Source organism: Podarcis gaigeae, assembly GCF_964106915.1.
Source record: "Podarcis gaigeae genome assembly, chromosome: 2".
Lineage (NCBI taxonomy): Eukaryota > Metazoa > Chordata > Lepidosauria > Squamata > Lacertidae > Podarcis > Podarcis gaigeae.
In genome coordinates, this window is record NC_139679.1 from 123,827,555 (window position 1) to 123,850,930 (window position 23,376).

Sequence of the window (23,376 nt, forward strand, 5' to 3'; positions counted from 1 at the left end):
CGGATGTTCCCAGGCAAGGGGGCAAAAGCAGCCGCTGGAGAAGCGGAAGATTTTGGAAAGGGGAGGAGGGGCGTCGGTAGAGAACTCCCACCTCCCCATTATATTAAAGGAAATCGGAGCAGGGAGCAGGGGAGGCGGATGGCCAGGAGAGAACAAAGAGGTAAAGATGCGGCGTGTTAGGGAAGAGGTAATTGGCGGGTGCGGGGGGGGGGATGATGAGAGACGCTCTCTCCAAAAACGCTCCTTTCCTAGAACCCATCGAGGGGGCCCGGATCCTTGCATTCCGGTTGCAAAGTGGGGACTCAACAGCTTCAGGGTTTGCATTGCACCGTGTTACTGGTCCGGGACGGCCAAGAGACGCTCAACTGCTCCCCACCCGTTTGGGCGCCCTTGCGGGAATTGAAATGCAATGCCCATCAAGAGGGGAGGAGGCGGGTGACCGCAGCGCCCCCACCCCCAAGCAGGGCGGGCTGATATACAGGGCTTCATTCGGGTTTCGCCCTTGCAGAAATCCCTCGGGACTTGCGGCCTGTCCGGGGTGGCCCGGGTAGGTCCCTTTTGGTCGTAGAGACGGAGTGAGGGAGTCCACGGAAGGGTTGAGGGAACCGAAAGAATTCTGGGTGGAGACCCGTCCTGTCTCACCTCTTTCCCCGCCTCCCTGCTGCTCTTGCGAGGCCCCTCCGGATGGAGAGATTGGGGCGCTAGGAAAAGATTCGGCGCGCAGGGCTAGGGGTGAAAGGGGGCAAATGGGGTTTCTAAGCGCAGGAGAGAGGAGTAGGGTCTCCTTCAAGTCGAGCGAGGGGGGGGTCTTCAGGAGAGGATTCCGGTTCCCCCACTTCCCTTGCAGCACGCTAAATTCTCTCTGCCCCCACCTTAACATAACTACGCAAAATCTACAGAGGCTCCCAGGTTTGTGTTGTCTTCGCTTCTTCACAAGATGAATCATAGAGTTGGAAGAGACCACAAGGGCCATCGAGTCCAACCCCCTGCCAAGCAGGAAACACCATCAGAGCACTCCTGACATATGGTTGTCAAGCCTCTGCTTAAAGACCTCCAAAGAAGGAGACTCCACCACACTCCTTGGCAGCAAATTCCACTGTCGAGCAGCTCTTACTGTCAGGAAGTTCTTCCTAATGTTTAGGTGGAATCTTCTTTCTTGTAGTTTGGATCCATTGCTCCGTGTCCGCTTCTCTGGAGCAGCAGAAAACAACCTTTCTCCCTCCTCTATGTGACATCCTTTTATATATTTGAACATGGCTATCATATCACCCCTTAACCTCCTCTTCTCCAGGCTAAACATGCCCAGCTCCCTTAGCCGTTCCTCATAAGGCATCGTTTCCAGGCCTTTGACCATTTTGGTTGCCCTCCTCTGGACACGTTCCAGTTTGTCAGTGTCCTTCTTGAACTGTGGTGCCCAGAACTGGACACAGTACTCCAGGTGAGGTCTGACCAGAGCAGAATACAGTGGCACTATTACTTCCCTTGATCTAGATGCTATACTCCTATTGATGCAGCCCAGAATTGCATTGGCTTTTTTAGCTGCCGTATCACACTGTTGGCTCACGTCAAGTTTGTGGTCAACCAAGACTCCTAGATCCTTTTCACATGTACTGCTCTCAAGCCAGGTGTCACCCATCTTGTATTTGTGCCTCTCATTTTTTTTTGCCCAAGTGCAATACTTTACATTTCTCCCTGTTAAAATTCATCTTGTTTGTTTTGGCCCAGTTCTCTAATCTGCCAAGGTCGTTTTGAAGTGTGATCCTGTCCTCTGGGGTGTTAGCCACCCCTCCCAGTTTGGTGTCATCTGCAACTTTTTTGATGATTTTTACAGTAACATAATAGCATCAATAACACTTATGCTTTACTTATTTGACGAACGAGAGACTCTGGTATGATGAGTCTGAGCTCATCTCCTTGCCCAAAAGGAAGAAAAACACTGAGCAGGAAAGATTGAGGGATATGTCCTTTCAGTATGCACTGAGACCCTACAGTATGCGTAGCTCATTTAAACAAAATCACTGATCCGATGAGCAGCAGCAGTGAACAATGTGATAGTGAATTGTCGTCTCTTGTCTCCACTGCCCTCTCACACTTGTTGTGAAGAATCTTCTTTCATTATGAATGGTCTGTGTCACCATTAAGAAAAAGAAGTCAGAATAGGCCAATATCTATGTCTACTGTCCCTGGATCAAAGGACATTTCTTCTTTAAGTTCTCAGAAGTTCTTAAATCTAGCACAAGGTTGTCCTTTGAACTAGCCATATGTTTAACTGAGAATCAATCACAATCTGTCCATCATTTCAAAAATAAGACTTTAGAGCCATCCTACCCCAAAATGGCAACTGCTGTTGTAGTTTAGTTGTGTCCGACTCTTCGTGACCCCCTGGACCAGAGCATGCCAGGCACTCCTGTCTTCCACTGCCTCCCGCAGTTTGGTCAAACTCATGCTGGTAGCTTTGAGAACACTATCCAACCATCTCGTCCTCTGTCGTCCCCTTCTCCTTGTGCCCTCCATCTTTCCCAACATCAGGGTCTTTTCCAGGGAGTCTTCTCTACTCATGACTCCTAGACATTCAATTTTGGGCGGCTGTAACCTTCATTTAACAAGACATTTGGCACCTAGCTTCTATATATGAGTTTCTAACACTGATCCTGTTACCTCCACACACTGCTGCCTCTGTCCCCCTTAGTAGGAAGTCACGTACCACCAACACATCCTTCTTCCTCCTCTGGGGAGTGGTAGGAATTGCCCCTTCCACAGCCACCTTGGCGCATTCTGAGGTCGGCATCTTGCTCCTCTGATCCAGAATTGATTTTGCAGCTCGAGTGACACATCCCGGTTCCTAACAGCCCCATTTCTCTGTACCACATTCCTCCAGGTTTTCGTTTCCTGCAACCAGCGATCTTCCTCCTGGCTGGGGCCGACCCCACCTGTGTTGCTGTCCCAGGACCATCCACTCTGCTCTCTTTCGAGAAATCCCTCATCTTGCTCAGGAGCTCGTAGGGCAGATAGGCGGACCTCAGCTTGATGTTCCTTCTCTTTCTGCATCTGCTGCAGGTGTGATTCTGCACATTCTCAGGCCGGAGGACAAACATGGCACAGGTGTGGCTGGTCACTGCAGCAGCTCCCTCGCCATCCATGTCTCTTGCTCCTACACACAGCATGAGACAGGACTCCTGGCCTCCTCCTCACACTCAGACGTAGAAGGATGGTTTCTAAATCTAATAAATAAAAATTGGGGTGAGTGTTTCCATCTGGGATTCCAGCAGCCAGGCTCCAACAGCCTTTTCCTGCATCTCCAGCTCTCCCTCTGCACTGCAAGGCTGACAGATGGAGGTCCATTTCCAAGGACATTAGCCTTCCTGAGCACACCTTCAGCTTATTCCAAGCGCCAAGCCTTCTCACTAGTTCCAGGCTACAGTCCCTAGAAAAACCTGAACCCTGGGTCTCCCAGTATGGCTGCTATGCACCTCCTGGGGGCCAAGGGACTGTGTGGGTGATTAAGAAATATCCAGAGGTCCAAAGGGCTAAGATGTGCCCCAGGGGTGGAATTATATTAGATGGGGAATGAAAAATGTCATTAGCAACTCTGATTCTGAGAAATGGAGGACACGTTCGTGGAAGGAGAACAGCTCCCTTTCCTGTCAGGCAGGTCCTTATTTAAAAAGGCAATCCCACAACTGTATTCTTAGATCAAACTACTTTATTAATGATAATTTAGTAATATGGAATGTTGATGATGCATTCCTATTATTTGGCATTGTTTCACCTCATTTGCTTAAAATTTGGAACATGAAGACAGGGAGGAATGTACAATAGGTTGAAATAAGAGAAGGAGCTAGTTGCATTTGATGTGTGTTACAGTCTTTGTTCTCTTCCTTGAAATACTAACAGGGGTTTTCCTCTCCTCTCATTTCCAAGCAGCTTATGGAGAAGACAGTGTGTCATCTGTATTTTCATTTGGAAATATGAAGAGACCATTCAAATGTGGTGAATGTGGAATGTGCTTCAGTCCATGTGCACAGTTAATAAACTCACAGAGTGGGGAAACCGTTTAAAGGTATGGAGTGTGGAAAGAGCGTCAGACACACTTCATCTCTTACTTCACATCATCTAACTCACATGAGTGAGAAACCCAACAAATGTATGCAGTGTGGATGGAAATTCAGTATGAGTAGACAACTTATTGTACATCAAAGGATTCACGCAACAGAAAAACCATTTAAATGAGTGTGGGAAGAGCTTCTGTCATCGCATAACGCTAAGCAAACATCAGCGGATTCACACAGGAGTCAAATATTTAAATGTATGGAGTGTGAAAAGAGCTTCAACACTAGTGGAGTGCTTAGAAACCATCTATGGACTCACACAGGGGAGAAACCATTTAAATGTATGGACTGTGGAAAGAGCTTCACACATAATGGAAACTTTAGAAAACACCTACGGACTCACACAGGGGAGAAACCATTTAAATGTATGGACTGTGGAAGGAGGTTCACATAATAGAAACCTTACAAACCATCAATGGACTCACACAGGGGTCAAACTATTTAAATGTATGGAGTGTGGAATGAGCTTCAATACTAGAGGAGTGCTTAGAAACCATCAATGGACTCACACAGGGAAGAAACAATATGAATGTATGGAATGTGGAAAGACCTTTCGTTCAAGTGACCATCTGACTTTACATCATCGAACGCACACAGGGGAGAAACCATTTAAATGTATGGACTGCGGAAAGAGCTTCACACATAATGGAAACCTTAGAAAACATCTACGGACTCACACAGGGGAGAAACCATTTAAATGTATGGAGTGTGGAAAAAGCTTCAGTCAGAGTTCATCACTTAATAGACATCATCAAACTCACATGGGAAAAAAACCCTACAAATGTATGCAGTGTGGGTTAATATTCAGTATGAGTAGACAACTTATGGTACATCGAATGAGTCACGCAGCAAAAAAACAATTTAAATGTGTAGAGTGTGGAAAGAGCTTCACATATAAGGTAAGCCTTAGAAGCCATCAACGGACTCACACAGGGGAGAAACCATTTAAATGTATCGAATGTGGAAAGAGCTATGCATTACATGGACACCTTAGCAACCATCAACGGACTCACACAGGGGAGAAACCATTTAAATGTATCGAATGTGGAAAGAGCTTCGCATTGAATGGAAACCTTAGCAACCATCAACGGACTCACACAGGGGAGAAACCATTTAAATGTATCGAATGTGGAAAGAGCTATGCATTACATGTAAACCTTAGCAAACATCAACGGACTCACACAGGGGAGAAACCATTTAAATGTATCGAATGTGGAAAGAGCTTCGCATTAAATGGAAACCTTAGCAACCATCAACGGACTCACACACGGGAGAAACAATTTAAATGTATGGAGTGTGGAAAGAGCTTTCGTTCAGATGAACATCTGACTTTACATCATCGAATTCACACAGGGGAGAAACCATTTAAATGTATGGTCTGTGGAAAGAGCTTCACACATAATGGAAACCTTAGAAAACATCTATGGACTCACACAGGGGAGAAACTATTTAAATGTATGGAGTGTGGAAAGAGCTTCACACATAATAGAAACCTTAGAAAACATCTATGGACTCACACAGGGGAGAAACTATTTAAATGTATGGAGTGTGGAATGAGCTTCAACACTAGAGGAGTGCTTAGAAACCATCAATGGACTCACACAGGGAAGAAACCATATGAATGTATGGAATGTGGAAAGTGCTTTCGTTCACATAATCTTCTGTCTTTACATCATAGAACACACACAGGAGAGAAACCATTTAAATGTATGGAGTGTGGAAAGAGCTTTTCACATAATGGAGACCTTAGAAAACATCTACGGATTCACACAGGGGAGAAACCATTTAAATGTATGGAGTGTGGAAAAAGCTTCAGTCAGAGTTCAGCAATTAATAAACATCATCAAACTCACACAGGTGAGAGCTTGTAAATGTTTGGAATGTGGAAAAAGCTTTCTTTCAGGTATCTGACTTTACATCATCGAACGCACACAGGGGAGAAACCATTTAAATGTATGGAGTGTGGAAAGAGCTTTGGTCAAAAGGGAACTCTAAGACTACATTAACAGACTCACACAGGAGGAAAATGATCTAAATGTATGGAGTGTGGAAAGAGCTGCTGTCACAGCGGAATGCTAAGAAACCATCAAAGGACTCACACAGGGGAGAAACAATATACAGCAAATGTATGAAGTGTGGAAAGAACTTCAGTCTAAAGGAGACTAAGAGTACATTAACAAACTCACACAGGTGGAAAACCATTTAAATGTATGGAGTGTGGAAAGAGCTTCTGTCACCTTATAAAACATCAATAGACTCACAAAGGAAGAAACATTTAAATTCCAGGAGTGCAGAAACTGCTTCTGTTTACTGGAGTACTTACAAAATTATATGGAAGGAACCATTTAGATGTATGGAGTGTAGAAAGATTTTTCCTCAACAAGAAGAAGAGGAGGAGGAGGAGTTTGGATTTGATATCCCGCTTTATCACTACCCTAAGGAGTCTCAAAGCGGCTAACATTCTCCTTTCCCTTCCTCCCCCACAACAAACACTCTGTGAGGTGAGTGGGGCTGAGAGACTTCAGAGAAGTGTGACTGGCCCAAGGTCACCCAGCAGCTGCAGGTGGAGGAGCGGAGACGCGAACCCGGTTCAGCAGATTACGAACCACCGCTCTTAACCACTACACCACACTGGCTCTCTCAAGGGTTCATTTCTTCCTTCAAATGAACAGGCTCCTATAGGTGGAAATCAAATTTAAATGCATCCCATGTATGTGATGATCTGGTGTTTTAATGTAAAGTTGTACTTTCATGTAGTAAAGTAATCAAGGTAGCGTATCACAATAGTTAGTAATGTATAAATGGCTTTGTACAGTGTACCTCAGGTTACGAACAGCCTCGTTGATGATCATTTTGGATTACGACCACTTCAAACTTGGAAATGAGTTGGTTAAACTAGAATTATAGAAATGGCAGCATGACATGCATTGTTTTAATTGAGGCCCAGGACCCACGTACCATTGAAAAAGGGACACGTCAGGGGTGCCCAATCTCTCCATTACTTTTTATATCAGTCCTGGAGGTTTTGCTGAACATGATTAGAAGGGATCAGCTGGTTAAAGGGGTACAGGTCGGAGCTAAACAGTACAAATTGAGAGCATTTGCAGATGATCTGGTACTTACATTACAAGAGCCTGAATCTAGTACTAAAAGGGTCTTAGAACTAATTCAAGAGTTTGGTCAAGTGGCAGGATTTAAATTGAATAAGTTAAAAACTAAGGTTTTAGAGAAAAAATTAACATCAATTGAAAGAGAGAGGTTTCAGAACAAGACAGGTTTGACTGTGGTTAAGAAAGTGAAATATCTGGGGATTAACATGACAGCTAAAAATGGGAACTTATTTAAAGATAATTATGAAAAATGTTGGACGGAAGTGAAAAAAGATTTAGAAATTTGGTCAAATTTGAAGCTTTCCTTGTTGGGTCGAATTGCAGTTATAAAGATGAATGTATTGCCTAGAATGTTGTTTTTGTTTCAAACATTGCAAATTGTGGACAAGATGGACTGTTTCAAGAAGTGGCAGAAAGATATTTCCAGATTTGTCTGGCAGGGCAAGAAGCCCAGAATAAAATTTAAGATATTAACTGACGCAAAGGAAAGGGGTGGATTTGCCCTGCCAGACTTCAAACTTTATTATGAATCAGCAGCATTCTGCTGGTTGAAAGACTGGCTGCTTCTTGAGAACACAGACATTTTGGACTTAGAAGGTTTTAACAATACTTTTGGGTGGCATGCATATTTGTGGTATGACAAGGTTAAAGCTCATAAAGCCTTTAAAAATCATATTGTCAGGAAAGCACTATATAATGTCTGGATCAGATACAAAGACTTGTTGGAAAATAAAACCCCAAGGTGGTTGTCGCCAATGGAGGCAAAGGCTGTGAAAAGGCTCAATATGGAGTCCAAATGGCCAAAATATTGGGAAATTTTGGAACAAGAAGGGGACAAACTGAAATTGCAGAGTTTTGAGAAACTAAAAGATAAGGTGCAAGACTGGCTTCATTATTATCAAATAATGGAGGTTTATAAGATGGACAGGAAAATTGGCTTCCAGGTGGAAAAATCAAAATTGGAAACAGAACTGTTAGAATCCAATACTAAAAATTTGTCAAAAATGTATAACTTGCTGTTGAAATGGAATACACAGGATGAAACGGTGAAATCAGCCATGATTAAGTGGGCACAAGATATTGGTCATAACATTATGTTTGCTGACTGGGAAAAGTTCTGGACCACCAGGATGAAATTTATGGCATGTAATGCCTTAAGAGAGAATATTATGAAAATGATTTATAGTGGTACATGACCCCAGTCAAGCTTGCAAAAATTTATCACTTGCCTGACAACAAATGTTGGAAATGTAAAGAGACTGAGGGTACTTTCTTTCACCTTTGGTGGACGTGCCCAAAGATCAAGGCGTTCTGGGAAATGATATATAATGAACTGAAAAAGGTATTTAAATATACCTTTCTGAAGAAACCAGAGGCCTTTCTCTTGGGCATTGTCGGCCAATTGCTGCCAAAGGATAGAACTTTTTTTATGTATGCTACAACAGCAGCAAGAATACTCATCGCAAAGTATTGGAAGACACAAGATCTACCCACCTTGGAAGAATGGCAGATGAAGGTGATAGACTATATGGGACTGGCAGAGATGACTGGCAGAATCCGAGACCAGGGGAGAGAGACAGCGGAAGAAGATTGGAAGAAATTCAAGGACTATCTTAAGAAATATTGTAAAATTAATGAATGTTAGAATGACGTTGGTTTAGAAATTAAGTGGTTTCCAGCTGTAATGGATAAGTAAAAGAAAAGAGAAACTTAAAATTAATTGAAAAATAAGGGAAAGGATTTGCTGAATTAATAAATTAGAAATTGGAATACAGAAAGGGGGAAGTAAGTTATAAGAAAATAAGGGACTGAAATTATACATGTTTTTATTTTTTGTTTGTTTTTATTATTGTATTGTTTAGTTTGGTTTTTATAAAATGTTGGAAACTTTGATAAAAATCTTTAAAAAAATATATTATAGGAATGGCAGCATGACATGCATTGTTTTAATTGCGGCCCAGGACCCACGTACCTACAGGACCGCCTCTCCTTGTACACTTGGTGGAGGACCTTAAATGACAACATTTTGGAGGTCCCATGGCGCAAGGTGGTTAAATTGGTCTCAACTAGGGCAGAGCCTTTTCAGTACTGGCCCCTACTTGGTGCAATGCTTTGTCACAAGAGACTAGGGCCCTGCAGGATTTGACATCTATCCGCAGGACCTGCAAGACAGAGCTGTTCCACCTGGCCTTTGGTTTGGACTCAGTCTGACCATTGTGTTTCCCTCCCCTTATGGTTTTGATGTGTGGGCTATTTTTAAAATGAGGCTGCATTTTAAATTGCAATTTTAACCTCTATTTTAAATTGGTATGTTTTTTTTTCCCTATTATGTTTTTACTGTAATTTTACTGGTGTTAGCCGCCCTGAACTCGGCTCTGCCCGGGGAGGGCGGGGTATAAATAAAACTTAATAATAATAATAATAATAATAATAATAATAATAATAAAAAAGCAACAAATAGTTTATACATTAATGGTGCTGCAATGACTCCTGATTCTTTGAAGGGCAAATTGTTCAGGTAAAACATACCTGGTGGCAGCAGGAATAAAGGGGATGTTTAGATCAGAAGGTCGGTGGTTCCAATCCCTGCAATAGGGTGAGTTCCCGTTGCTCGGTCCCAGCTCCAGCCAACCTAGCATTTCGAAAGAACGAATTGCAAGTAGATAAATAGGTACCACTCCAGCGGGAAGGTAAAACGGCGTTTCCGTGCGCTGCTCTGGTTCACCAGAAGCGGCTTAGTCATGCTGGCCACGACCCGGAAGCTGTACGCCGGCTCCCTCGGCCAATAAAGCGAGAAGAGTGCTGCAACCCCAGAGTCGTCCACAACTGGACCTAACGGTCAGGGGTCCCATTACCTTTACCTTTTAGTGGAATAAGGAAGAAAGTCTCAGCTCTTAGGTGTGCATCTAGCATGAGGTGGGACGGTTGGAACAGGGCAGTGTGGGCAAGTGGCAGGTGACACGAGAGGGTGTAAATACATCAGTGGAAGCTCACGCCTGATTCTCCCCAACGTAGCACCCGGAGGGGAGAAACCTTAGGAGATATTCCTACAAATCCATGAAGTAAGACATACCTACTATTACAGGAAACAAGAAACTTCCTTCCAACCAATAGGGCACAGAGAGGGGTTGAAGTGTGAAGGGAAACTTAACCCTTACCTCTCCATCTGTGGCCCAAACACAACTCCACTGGAAGAATGGTATATATTTGGAAAGAAAAGATGCTGCAGGTACCAGTGAATTCCCTGGTTGGTCCATTTTCACTTATAAGCGTCATGCGGCTACCCCAGGGCTACTGCTTTTATGACAAGCAATCATCATCATCATCATCATCATCATTGATTGGGTTGCCCCAGACACTCTGGAGTCTTCTAAAAGTTATGTACTGTGGTTCTTTATCTGCATGGCATCTCAATACATCTCATGGGAGAGCGTTTCACAGGGCGGGCACCACCACCAAGAAGGCCCTCTGCCTGCTTCCCTGTAACTTTCTTCTTTGAGTGAGGGAACCAGCAGAAGACCCTCGGAGCTGGATCTCAGTGTCGGGGCTGAACAATGGGGGTGGATTTGCTCCATCCGGTATACAGGGCCAAGGCCAATTAGGGTGTGCACCAACACTCTGAATTGCGCTCAGAAACGTACCAGGAGCCAATGCAGGTCTTTCAGGACCAGTGTTATATGGTCCTGGCGGCCGCTCCCAGTTACCAGTCCAGCTGCCACATTCTGAATTAGTTGTAGTTTCCAAGCCACCTTCTAAGGCAGCCCCACGTAGAGCGCATTGCAGTCATCCAATCGGGAGATAAACAGAGTATGCACCACTCTGGCAAGACGCTCTGTGGGTGGGCAGGGTCTCAGCCTGCATACCAAACGGAGCTGGTAAACAGCTGCCCTGGATACAGAATTGACCTGCGCCTCCATGGACACTTGCGAGTCCAAAGTGACTCCCAGGCTGCGCACCTGGTCCTTCAGGGGTACAATTACCCCATTCAGGACCAGTGAGCCCTCCACACCTGCCTGCCCCCTGTCCCTCAAAAACAGTCCTTCTGTCTTGTCAGGATTCAACCTCCATCCATTAGCTGCCATCCATCCTCCAACCTCCTCCAGACACTCACACAGGACCTTCACCGCTTCTGATTTGAAAGAGAGATGGAGCTGGTTTAACAACGTCGGTGGCAAAGGGATGCGGGTGGTGCTGTGGGATAAACCACAGAGCCTAGGATTGCCGATCAGAAGGTCGGCGGTTCGAATCCCCTTGACGTGGTGAGCTCCCGTTGCTAGGTCCCTGCTCCTGCCAACCTAGCAGTTCGAAAGCACGTCAAAGTGCAAGTAGATAAATAGGTACCGCTCCAGCGGGAAGGTAAGCGGTGTTTCTGTGCGCTGCTCTGGTTCACCTGAAGCGGCTTAGTCCTGCTGGCCACAGGACCCGGAAGCTGTATGCCGGTTCCCTCGGCCAGTAAAGCGAGATGAGCACCGCAACCCCAGAGTCAGCCACGACTGGAGCTAATGGTCAGGGGTCCCTTTACCTTTACCATGTCGGTGGGATGTGGGGGCGGAGGGAGAGAGAGCAGACCAGGAATCTGCTGGACAGGTGAGGAAAGATTCTCCACCCCCCCCCCAAATGAAGGGAGGTGGGTGCACACCTCTTTCATCTTCGTTGCAGAGAACAGCCAGGGAATCTCCCTGAAGGTGCATACACACAAACACACACACGTGTGAACGCGCACACACAGAACATAAGAAGGCCCTATAGTTGGATCCGACCAAGGGTCCCATCTCGCCCCGAATCCTGCTCTCCCGGAGTCCCAGTGGGAAACCAGATGGCCGTTTCGGGGATCCTGCGAGGAGAATTTCAGCCCAAGAGCATCTCTCCCCTCCCTGCTCGGTGGTCCAGGCAGCAGCTGGAAAATGCTGTCTGCAGAGTTTGGAGTCTGTTTGGGTTCTCTTTCAGGGACCAAAGGGTCTTGGTCCGGCCCTCCTCCTCCTCCTCCTCCTGCAGAAACCCCCTCCCCCGTCCATGGGGTGGGCGTGGAGTTGGGCAACTTCGCAAGGGAGCCCAAAGGGGAGGAAGCCTAAGGCAGCGCCGTCACGTCCGGCTCCCATGCGAAAAGTGGAAGGGGCTTCTCCCAGGAAGGGGTCACTCTGTGGGTCGGAAGTTTGCAGGAAGCGGGGGGGGGACAGAAGGAGCCCCTGGAGAAGTTTTCAGAAAGGTAAAGAGGGGCGCCAGTCGACCACGGACCCCCCTACTCCGCTTTGCATTGCAAGAAAGGAAATCGGAACAGCTACGAAGGGTCAGAGGAGAGAGAGGTAATGATGCCGGTGGGGGAAGGGGGGAGAAAAGGATAAAGAGACGCTTTCTTGCTCCCCCAAAAGCTCCTGCCTTGGGACGGGGGCGGGGAGGGGCGATGGGGTCGGAGAGAAGGTGCAGTGAGCCCCCCCCCATTAATCTCTTCTCCTGGGACCTATATGGAGTGGCTCGCATCCATGCAATGCAGCTGCAAAGCGTGGACCCCCCCACCTGCAGTGTTTCCCTTGCGCCGTCTCCTTTGAGGCCCCCCCTCCACCAGACACGTTTTCCCACCAAGGGGGTGCCCCCAAAAGCCCCACCCCCAGCAGGGCGAGCTGTGCCAAGGAAGGCCAGAGGGTGCAGGGGAGACTTTGGGGAAGAGGGGGGGAGCAGAGGATGTTGGGGGGCTGAGGGTTGAATGGAAGCCTCCCTGGGGGTGAGACGCCATGTTGATAAATGGCAGGGGGGTGGAGAAAGAAAGAGGCATGGGGCCTTTTTCTGGGGTGCCTCCACCTGGGGGGCTGGCAGGGGGGTTTCTGCAGGGGCTGCCTTGGCTTCTCCATTGACCTAGAGAAGGATTCCTGCAAGCTGAACCCCCTCCCCCCCCCCATTTTGTCCCAGGGAAGCTGCTGGGAGCTCCAGACCCCTTGATCTGCATTCTTCCAAGCCAGACCATTGGTCCACTGGGAGAGGAGAGCAGAGGGGCACTTGAAGGAGTCTGTGTCAGGATAAAAAGGTGGGGTATAGATAAACAGAAGAAGAATAACAATCATTCTAAGATTGCTTGAGGAGGCTTCTAGTCAAAGCAATTGGAGTCTCGTGTGAAGCCCCTGAATGAGACCAGCCTGAGAAGAAAGAGTGTCTGACAAGGACCTGGGAGGCAGGGGGTTAAATTCCCCTGCGGGATCAAAATGCAGATAATTAGTATTTTCAGAGAAACTTCAGCAGAGGTGGTTTCTTGGGGCTCAGTGTGACTTGGGAGTTCAAGGTGGACGTGGATACCAAGACGATTTTTCAGGGATTATGATTGACATCTGTACTCCAGCAACTATGTGAATCCAAGGTTCCCACACTAAATGAAGGTCTGGATGATGTCCCCAAAGATGCCTGGTTTATATTCCAGAAGATGGCCTGGGGATGTTCCAGAAGGGAGTGTCTCTCAGGTTCTGAGTCGGAAAGGGAGCCAGGTACAATGACCCCGATTAGAAGGCTGGCTTCTCCTTTATACTCACCTTTTTAATCTCTTCCCGTGGAAACATCCCTGCTTCCACCTCCTCTCTCTTTCCCTTCTTCCCACAATCAGGCCTCTCAACCTTTAATATCCACCTTTTCCCGTGTTGCAGATCTTCCCTGTTGGAGCACAGGTGGGGCTCTCCCTTGGGGTGGGGGGTGAGGAGTCCATGGCCCCCCACCCCAAAGGAGGACAGTGAGAGAGGCTTGGGCAGAGCATTCCGACAAGGATAGTCCTGTGTCCTGACTATGGGATGAGGAGGCAAATTCCCTACCCATTATTGCCCAGGGAACTGATGGGGAATTATACGCCATTATAATTGCTCCGCGATCTTTAGATGAAGTGTGATAAACAAATTTAATAAGTAAGAATTGCTCCGGTAACCTCAAGATTAGATTGCTGCAATGTGTTATATGTAGGGCTGCCTCTGAAGAGGGTTCAGTAACTTCAGCTGGTGCAGAATTCAGAGGCCCCCCCACCTTAAAATAACTAAGCAAAATCTACAGAGACTCCCAGGTTGGTGTTGTCTTTGCTTCTTCACAAGATGAACTTTTTTGAATATTTTTACAGTAACATAATAGCATCAATAACACTTATGCTTTACTTATTTGACAAACGAGAGACTCTGGTACGATGAGTCTGAGCTCATCTCCTTTCCCGAAACCAAAAAAATAATAATAGAAAAACACTGAGCCTGAGAAATTGAGGAGTATGTCCTTTCAGTATGCACTGAGACCCTACAGTATGTGTAGCTCATTTAAACAAAATCACTGATCCGATGAGCAGCAGCAGTGAACAATGTGATAGTGAATTGTCGTCTCTTGTCTCCACTGCCCTCTCACATGTGTTGTGAAGAATCTTCTTTCATTATGAATGGTCTGTGTCACCATTAAGAAAAAGAAGTCAGAATAGGCCAATATCTATGTCTACTGTCCCTGGATCACAGGACATTTCTTCATTAAGTTCTCAGAGGTTCTTAAACCTAGCACAAGGTTGTCCTTTGAACTAGCCAGGTGTTTAACTGAGAATCAATCACAATCTGTCCATCATTTGAAAAATAAGACTTTAGAGCCATCCTACCCCAAAATGGCAACTGTTGTTGTTGTTTAGTCATTTAGTTGTGTCTGCCTCTTCGTGACCCCATGGACCAGAGCATGCCAGGCACTCCTGTCTTCCACTGCCTCCTGCAGTTTGGTCAAATTCATGCTGGTAGCTTCGAGAACACTGTCCAACCATCTCGTCCTCTGTCGTCCCCTTCCCCTTATGCCCCCAATCTTTTTGAACATCAGGGTCTTCTCATGACTCCTAGACATTCAATTTTGGGCGGCTGTAACCTTGATTTAACAAGACATTTGGCACCTAGCTTATATATACAGTGGTGCCCCGCAAGACGAATGCCTCGCTAAACGAAAAACCCGCAAGACGAAAGGGTTTTCCGATTTTTTAGCGGCTTCGCAAGACGAATTTCCCTATAGGCTTGCTTCGCAAGACGAAAGCCCATAGGGAAATCTCCGGGGACAGCGGGGAAGCGCAGCGCCCCTTCTCCTCTGTTCCCGGACCTGTCCTGAAGGCTTGCGGTGGGAGGTCCGCAGCGCTTCTCCTCTGTTCCCGGGGCTTGCGGTGGGAGGAGGGTTTTTCCTCCCCACCACCAACATTCAGAACAGCATTCTGAATGTTGGCGGTGGGGAGGAGAGCCCTCCTCCCACCGCAAGCCTTCAGGACAGGTCTGGGAACAGAGGAGAAAGCGCACAGCGCTTCTCCTCTGTTCCCGGACCTGTCTTGAAGACTTGCGGTGGGAGGAAGGCTGTTCTGAAGGCTGGCGGTGGGAAGAAAAGCCCTTCTCCCCCGCCAGCCTTCCGAAGAGTTCCCCGCAGGGCTCTTCAAGCTGTGGATAGCAGCCTGCTGCCCCTATCCGCAGCTTGGAGAGCCCTGCGGGGAAGTCCTGCAGGGCTCCCCAAGCTGCGAATGTTTGCCCCGCGCGAGGGGCGCTCTGCTTAAGAGCGCCCCTTGTGCGGGGCAGCAGGCTGCTATCCGCAGCTTGGAGAGCCCTGCGGGGAAGTCCTGCAGGGCTCCCCAAGCTGCAGATGTCTGCCCCGCAGCCTAGGCAGCCCTGCAGGAACTCTTCTGAAGGCTGGCAGCGGGAGAAGGGTGGGGATTGGTTTTTGTTTGGGCATAATTGTTTTTTGGTTGTTTTGTTTTTCTATTTTGTAAATGGAGGTTATTATGAGGCTTGGGATTGCTACTGTGGAGGGGCGAGGGAGGTATGGCTGTGGGGGCAGATGTTATAGGCGAAGGGGATCGAGATACAGATATGCTCGTACCCCTTCCAATCTGCGCCCCATCCCGAGAGACGAGGGTAGGGTGAGCAAGGATTACTCACCTCCGTCACTGGTGCTGTGCAATGCCAGGTCTATAGGCAACAAAACCGCCACCCTGCGAGACTTCTTTACCTCGCAGGGGGTCGACCTGGCTTGTGTGACGGAGACCTGGGTGCATGAAGGGGTAACTGTTACCTTACGAGAGATGGCGCCCCTGGGTTTCTCCGTCCTCCACCAGTCACGGACTGTGGGCCGGGGGGGAGGGGTGGCATTATTAATCCGGGAAGATTGTTCTTTCAGGGCTCTACCATCGCCATTGATCCCGGCATTGAATGTGTTGGCCTAGTGTGGGGCTCCGAGGAGAGCTTGGCTGTCTGGCTGGTGTACCGGCCACCTAGCGCACCAGCAGCCACCCTGTCAGGCCTGCTGGAGGCGTTGGCCGGCTGGGCCTTGGAGTTCCCTAACCTATTGGTATTGGGAGACTTCAACTTCCATGCTGATGCCGCTCCCTCCTCACAGGCTCTGGACCTGGTGTCTTCCATGGCGACACTAGGGCTCTCCCAGTTTGTTTCGGGCCCCACACATCAAGCAGGCCACACGCTGGATTTGATCTTTGGCATCGGTATAGATGTGATCATGTCTCCTTCGATGAAGGTGCCATGGTCTGATCACTACGCTCTGAAAGCCAGGATTCACTTTCCACCCCCACCCTGCTTAGGTGGCGAGCCAATTTGGGCTCGCCCGCAGAGGCTGATGGACCCTGATAGATTCCGTCAAGCCTTGCGGGACCTTTCTCCCCCCTGGCGACTCATTGACTGAGCTTGTTGAGGGCTGGAATACCCAGCTCCTGGCAGCCATCGATGAGATCGCACCTAAGCGCCCTCTGCGACCCCGCAGAAACCGGGCTCCCTGGTTTACCGAGGAGCTTCGGAAAATGAAGCGGGACCTCAGACGGCTAGAGCGAGTATGGCGGGGTGCCCGTGACGGAGCCTCAAGAACATCTTATAGGGTTTTTATGAAAACCTATGAGATGGCTGTGAAGGCCGCTAAGAAGTCTTACTTCTCGGCCTCCATTGCATCCGCTAGCTCTCGCCCGGCGCAATTATTTAGTATAATTCGGTCTTTAATGCCCCTTGAAGGACAGCCAAATTTAAATAACAATCTGACACACAGCTGTGAGGCATTTGCGAGCTTTTTTGCAGAGAAGGTCCTGTTGCTCCGCCATGACCTCCCTGCCAATTTGGATACAATAAAGGAACTGGAGGCCCCTCGACTGTCCTCGGGTCCAGTATTGGACCATTTTGACCGGATATCTCCAGCCGATGTGGACAGACTCCTCCAAGCTGGAAAGCCCACCACCTGTTCTCTTGACCCGTGCCCGTCATGGCTGATTAGAGCGTGTCCAGACGAGGTGCGGGCCCCCCTGGGGGATATCATCAATTTGTCCCTTGGCACCGGGATATTCCCAGGGGAACTGAAGGAGGCCGTGGTGCGTCCGCTCTTAAAGAAAACATCATTAGATCCCTTAGATCTATCCAATTACCGCCCGGTCTCAAATCTTCCATTCCTGGGTAAGGTGATTGAGAGAGCGGTTGCTGAATAGCTTGGTAGGTTTCTGGATGAAACATCTGCTCTGGATCCATTCCAGTCCGGCTTCCGCGCTGGTCATGGGACCGAGATGGCTCTGGTCGCCCTAACAGATGATCTCCGCAGGCAGCTGGATCGAGGCGGGTCGGGGCTGCTGATTCTTCTAGATCTGTCAACAGCCTTCGACATGGTCGATCACGAACTCCTGGACCACCGCCTTGCCGACGTGGGGATCCAGGGCACAGTCCTTCAATGGCTGCGCTCGTTTCTCTCTGGTCGGGGACAGAGGGTGGCGCTCGGGGGGGGGGAATTGTCATCGCGCCACTCCTTGGTGTGTGGAGTGCCTCAGGGTGCGATTCTCTCCCCGATGCTTTTTAACATCTTTATGCGCCCCCTCGCCCAGCTTGTCCGGAGTTTTGGGCTGGGTTGCCATCAGTATGCTGATGACACCCAACTCTATCTGTTGATGGATGGCCATCCTGACTCGGCCCCAGACACACTGGCGAGATGTCTGGAAGCTGTGGCTGGATGGTTACGTGGGAGCCGGTTGAAGTTAAATCCTTCGAAGACAGAGGTCCTCTGGCTGGGGCAGGACGATATTATTTTCTTCCCACCGCCAGCCTTCAGAAGGCTGTTCTGAAGGCTGGCGGTGGGGAGAAAAGTCCTTCTCCCCCCACCAGCCTTCAGAAGAGGTCCGGGGACAGACTGTCCCCGGACCTGGTCTGAAGGCGGTCTCCCTAGGAACGCATTAATTGATTTTCAATGCATTCCTATGGGAAACTGTGCTTCGCAAGACGAAAAACTTGCAAGAAGAAAAAACTTGCGGAACGAATTAATTTCGTCTTGCGAGGCACCACTGTATCTAACACTGATCCTGTTACCTCCACACACTGCTGCCTCTGTCCCCCTTAGTAGGAAGTCACGTACCACCAACACATCCTTCTTCCTCCTCTGGGGAGTGGTAGGAATTGCCCCTTCCACAGCCACCTTGGCGCATTCTGAGGTCTGCATCTTGCTCCTCTGACCCAGAATTGATTTTGCAGCTCGAGTGACACATCCCGGTTCCTAACAGCCCCATTTCTCTGTACCACATTCCTCCAGGTTTTCGTTTCCTGCAACCAGCGATCTTCCTCCTGGCTGGGGCCGACCCCACCTGTGTTGCTGTCCCAGGACCATCCACTCTGCTCTCTTTCGAGAAATCCCTTATCTTGCTCAGGAGCTCGTAGGGCAGATAGGCGGAGCTCAGCTTGATGTTCCTTCTCTTCCTGCATCTGCTGCAGGTGTGATTCTGCACATTCTCAGGCCGGAGGACAAACATGGCACAGGTGTGGCTGGTCACTGCAGCAGCTCCCTCGCCATCCATGTCTCTTGCTCCTACACACAGCATGAGACAGGACTCCTGGCCTCCCCCTCAGACTTAGAAGGGTGGTTTCTAAATCTAATAAATAAAAATTGGGGTGAGTGTTTCCATCTGGGATTCCAGCAGCCAGGCTCCAACAGCCTTTTCCTGCATCTCCAGCTCTCCCTCTGCACTGCAAGGCTGACAGATGGAGGTCCATTTCCAAGGACATTAGCCTACCTGAGCACACCTTCAGTTTATTCCAAGCGGCAAGCCTTCTCACTAGTTCCATGCTACAGTCCCTAGAAAAACCTGAACCCTGGGTCTCCCAGTATGGCTGCTATGCACCTCCTGGGGCCCAAGGGACTGTGTGGGTGATTAAGAAATATCCAGAGGTTCAAAGGGCTAAGATGTGCCCCAGGGGTGGAATAATATTACACGGGGAATGAAAAATGTCATTAGCAACTCTGATTCTGAGAAATGGAGGGCACTTTCGTGGAAGGAAAACAGCTCCCTTTCCTGTCAGGCAGGTCCTTATTTAAAAAGGCAATCCCACAACTGTATTCTTAGATCAAACTACTTTATTAATGATAATTTAGTATTATGGAAGGTTGATGATGCGTGGTGAGCCAGTGTGGTGTAGTGGTTAAGAGCGGTAGTCTCGTTATCTGGGGAACTGGGTTCGCGTCTCCGCTCCTCCACATGCAGCTGCTGGGTGACCTTGGGCCAGTCACACTTCTTTGAAGTCTCTCAGCCCCACTCACCTCACAGAGTGTTTGTTGTGGGGGAAGAAGGGAAAGGAGAATGTTAGCCACTTTGAGACTCCTTGAAGGGAGTGAAAGGCGGGATATCAAATCCAAACTCCTCCTCCTTCTCCTCCTCCTCCTCCTCCTCCTCTTCTTCTTCTTCTTCTTCTTCTTCCTATTATTTGGCATTGTTTCACCTCATTTGCTTAAAATTTGGGACATAAAGAAGACAGGGAGGAATGTACAATAGGTTGAAATAAGAGAAGGAGCTAATTGCATTTGATGTGTGTTACAGTCTTTGTTCTCTTCCTTGAAATACTAACAGGGGTTTTCCTCTCCTCTCATTTCCAAGCAGGTTATGGAGAAGACAGTGTGTCATCTGTAATTTCATTTGGAAATACGAAGAGACCATTCAAATGTGGTGAATGTGGAATGTGCTTCAGTCCATGTGCACAGTTAATAAACTCACAGAATGGGGAAACCGTTTAAAGGTATGGAGTGTGTAAAGAGCGTCATACCAACTTCATCTCTTACTTTACATCATCTAACTCACATGAGTGAGAAACCCTACAAATGTATGCAGTGTGGATGGAGATTCAGTATGAGTAGACAACTTATTGTACATCAAAGGATTCACGCAACAGAAAAACCATTTAAATGTATAGAGTGTGGGAAGAGTTTCTATCATAGCATAACGCTAAGCAACCATCAACGGACTCACACAGGGGAGAAACCATTTAAATGTATAGAGTGTGGAAAGAGCTTCTGTCATAGCATAACGCTAAGCAAGCATCTACGGACTCACACAGGGGAGAAACCATTTAAATGTATGTACTGTGTAAAGAGCTTCACACGTAATGGAAACTTCAGAAAACATCTACGGACTCACACAGGGGAGAAACCATTTAAATGTATGGAGTGTGGAAAAAGCTTCAGTCAGAGTTCAACACTTAATAGACATCATCAAACTCACACGAGTGAGAGACCTTATAAATGTTTGGAATGTGGAAAAAGCTTTCGCTCAGGTGCACATCTTACTTTACATCATCGAACACACACAGGGGAAAAACCATTTAAATGTATGGAGTGTGGAAAGAGCTTCACTCGAAAGGGAACTCTAAGAGTACATCAACAGACTCACACAAGGGAGAAACCATTTAAATGTATGGAGTGTGGAAAGAACTTCACACATAATAGAAACCTTAGACAACATCTACAGACTCACACAGGGAAGAAACCATATGAATGTATGGAATGTGGAAAGAGCTTTCGTTCAAGTGATCATCTGACTTTACATCGTAGGACTCACTCAGGGGAGAAACCATTTAAATGTATGGACTGCGGAAAGAGCTTCACACATAATGGAAACCTTAGAAAACATCTACGGAGTCACACAGGGGAGAAACCATTTAAATGTATGGAGTGTGGAAAAAGCTTCAGTCAGAGTTCATCACTTAATAGACATCATCAAACTCACATGGGTAAAAAACCCTACAAATGTATGCAGTGTGGGTTAATATTCAGTATGAGTAGACAACTAATGGTACATCGAAGGAGTCACGCAGCAAAAAAACAATTTAAATGTGTAGAGTGTGGAAAGAGCTTCACATTTAAGGTAAGCCTTAGAAGCCATCAACGGACTCACACAGGGGAGAAACCATTTAAATGTATCGAATGTGGAAAGAGCTATGCATTACATGGACACCTTAGCAACCATCAACGGACTCACACAGGGGAGAAACCATTTAAATGTATTGAATGTGGAAAGAGCTTCGCATTAAATGGAAACCTTAGCAACCATCAACGGACTCACACACGGGAGAAACCATTTAAATGTATGGAGTGTGGAAAGAGCTTTCGTTCAGATGAACATCTGACCTTACATCATCGAATTCACACAGGGGAGAAACCATTTAAATGTATGGTCTGTGGAAAGAGCTTCACACATAATGGAAACCTTAGAAAACATCTATGGACTCACACAGGGGAGAAACTATTTAAATGTATGGAGTGTGGAAAGAGCTTCACACATAATAGAAACCTTAGAAAACATCTATGGACTCACACAGGGGAGAAACTATTTAAATGTATGGAGTGTGGAATGAGCTTCAACACTAGAGGAGTGCTTAGAAACCATCAATGGACTCACACAGGGAAGAAACCATATGAATGTATGGAATGTGGAAAGTGCTTTCGTTCACGTAATCTTCTGTCTTTACATCATAGAACACACACAGGAGAGAAACCATTTAAATGTATGGAGTGTGGAAAGAGCTTTTCACATAATGGAGACCTTAGAAAACATCTACGGATTCACACAGGGGAGAAACCATTTAAATGTATGGAGTGTGGAAAAAGCTTCAGTCAGAGTTCAGCAATTAATAAACATCATCAAACTCACACAGGTGAGAGCTTGTAAATGTTTGGAATGTGGAAAAAGCTTTCGTTCAGGTGTACATCTGACTTTACATCATCGAACGCACACAGGGGAGAAACCATTTAAATGTATGGAGTGTGGAAAGAGCTTTGGTCAAAAGGGAACTCTAAGACTACATCAACAGACTCACACAGGAGGAAAATGATCTAAATGTATGGAGTGTGGAAGGAGCTTCTGTCACCTTACAAAACATCAATGGACTCACAAAGGAAGAAACATTTAAATTCCAGGAGTGCAGAAACTTCTTCTGTTTACTGGAGTACTTACAAAATGTTTACGGACTTATATGGAAGGAACCATTTAGATGTATGGAGTGTAGAAAGATTTTTCCTCAACAAGAAGAAGAGGAGGAGGACGAGTTTGGATTTGATATCCCGCTTTATCACTACCCTAAGGAGTCTCAAAGCGGCTAACATTCTCCTTTCCCTTCCTCCCCCACAACAAACACTCTGTGAGGTGAGTGAGGCTGAGAGACTTCAGAGAAGTGTGACTGGCCCAAGGTCACCCAGCAGCTGCATGTGGAGGAGCGGAGACGCGAACCCGGTTCAGCAGATTACGAACCACCGCTCTTAACCACTACACCACACTGGCTCTCTCAAGGGTTCATTTCTTCCTTCAAATGAACAGGCTCCTATAGGTGGAAATCAAATTTAAATGCATCCCATGTATGTGATGATCTGGTGTTTTAATGTAAAGTTGTACTTTCATGTAGTAAAGTAATCAAGGTAGCGTATCACAATAGTTAGTAATGTATAAATGGCTTTGTACAGTGTACCTCAGGTTACGAACAGCCTCGTTGATGATCATTTTGGATTACGACCATTTCAAACCCGGAAATGAGTTGGTTAAACTAGAATTATAGAAATGGCAGCATGACATGCATTGTTTTAATTGAGGCCCAGGACCCACGTACCATTGAAAAAGGGACACGTCAGGGGTGCCCAATCTCTCCATTACTTTTTATATCAGTCCTGGAGGTTTTGCTGAACATGATTAGAAGGGATCAGCTGGTTAAAGGGGTACAGGTCGGAGCTAAACAGTACAAATTGAGAGCATTTGCAGATGATCTGGTACTTACATTACAAGAGCCTGAATCTAGTACTAAAAGGGTCTTAGAACTAATTCAAGAGTTTGGTCAAGTGGCAGGATTTAAATTGAATAAGTTAAAAACTAAGGTTTTAGAGAAAAATTTAACATCAATTGAAAGAGGTGGTTG

The 23,376-nt window shown here is 47.0% G+C and overlaps 1 protein-coding gene across 7 annotated transcripts; it reads left to right on the top strand.

Annotated features, from left to right (window-relative positions):
• Positions 1–16: 16 nt before the first annotated feature.
• LOC310837564 (uncharacterized protein) lies at positions 17–22,899 on the top strand. 7 transcript variants are annotated; one of them, XM_083724355.1, is made up of 4 exons: positions 13,136–13,238; positions 13,548–13,689; positions 20,079–21,204; positions 21,457–22,899. In XM_083724355.1, exons 3-4 carry the CDS (start codon positions 20,196–20,198, stop codon positions 22,140–22,142), a joined length of 1,695 nt encoding a protein of 564 aa, XP_083580481.1. In that variant the 5' UTR covers positions 13,136–13,238; positions 13,548–13,689; positions 20,079–20,195; the 3' UTR covers positions 22,143–22,899. The 7 variants fall into 7 exon arrangements, with proteins under 7 accessions (XP_083580479.1, XP_083580483.1, XP_083580478.1 ...); XM_083724353.1 differs by lacking the exons at positions 13,136–13,238; positions 13,548–13,689 and adding an exon at positions 17–160 and having other exon boundaries at positions 20,076–21,204; XM_083724357.1 differs by lacking the exons at positions 13,136–13,238; positions 13,548–13,689 and adding an exon at positions 21–160 and having other exon boundaries at positions 20,079–21,230; positions 21,651–22,899.
• The last annotated feature ends 477 nt before the right edge of the window (positions 22,900–23,376 follow it).

What these genes read in the sequence shown, in the direction of transcription:
- LOC310837564 (XM_083724353.1), top strand. Translation starts at nt 20,196, where the DNA reads ATGGGGAAACCGTTTAAAGGTATGGAGTGTGTAAAGAGCGTCATACCA. An exon ending in ACATCATCAAACTCACATGG is followed by an intron (nt 21,205 to 21,456) that starts GTAAAAAACCCT and finishes GGACTCACACAG; the next exon opens with GGGAGAAACCATTTAAATGT.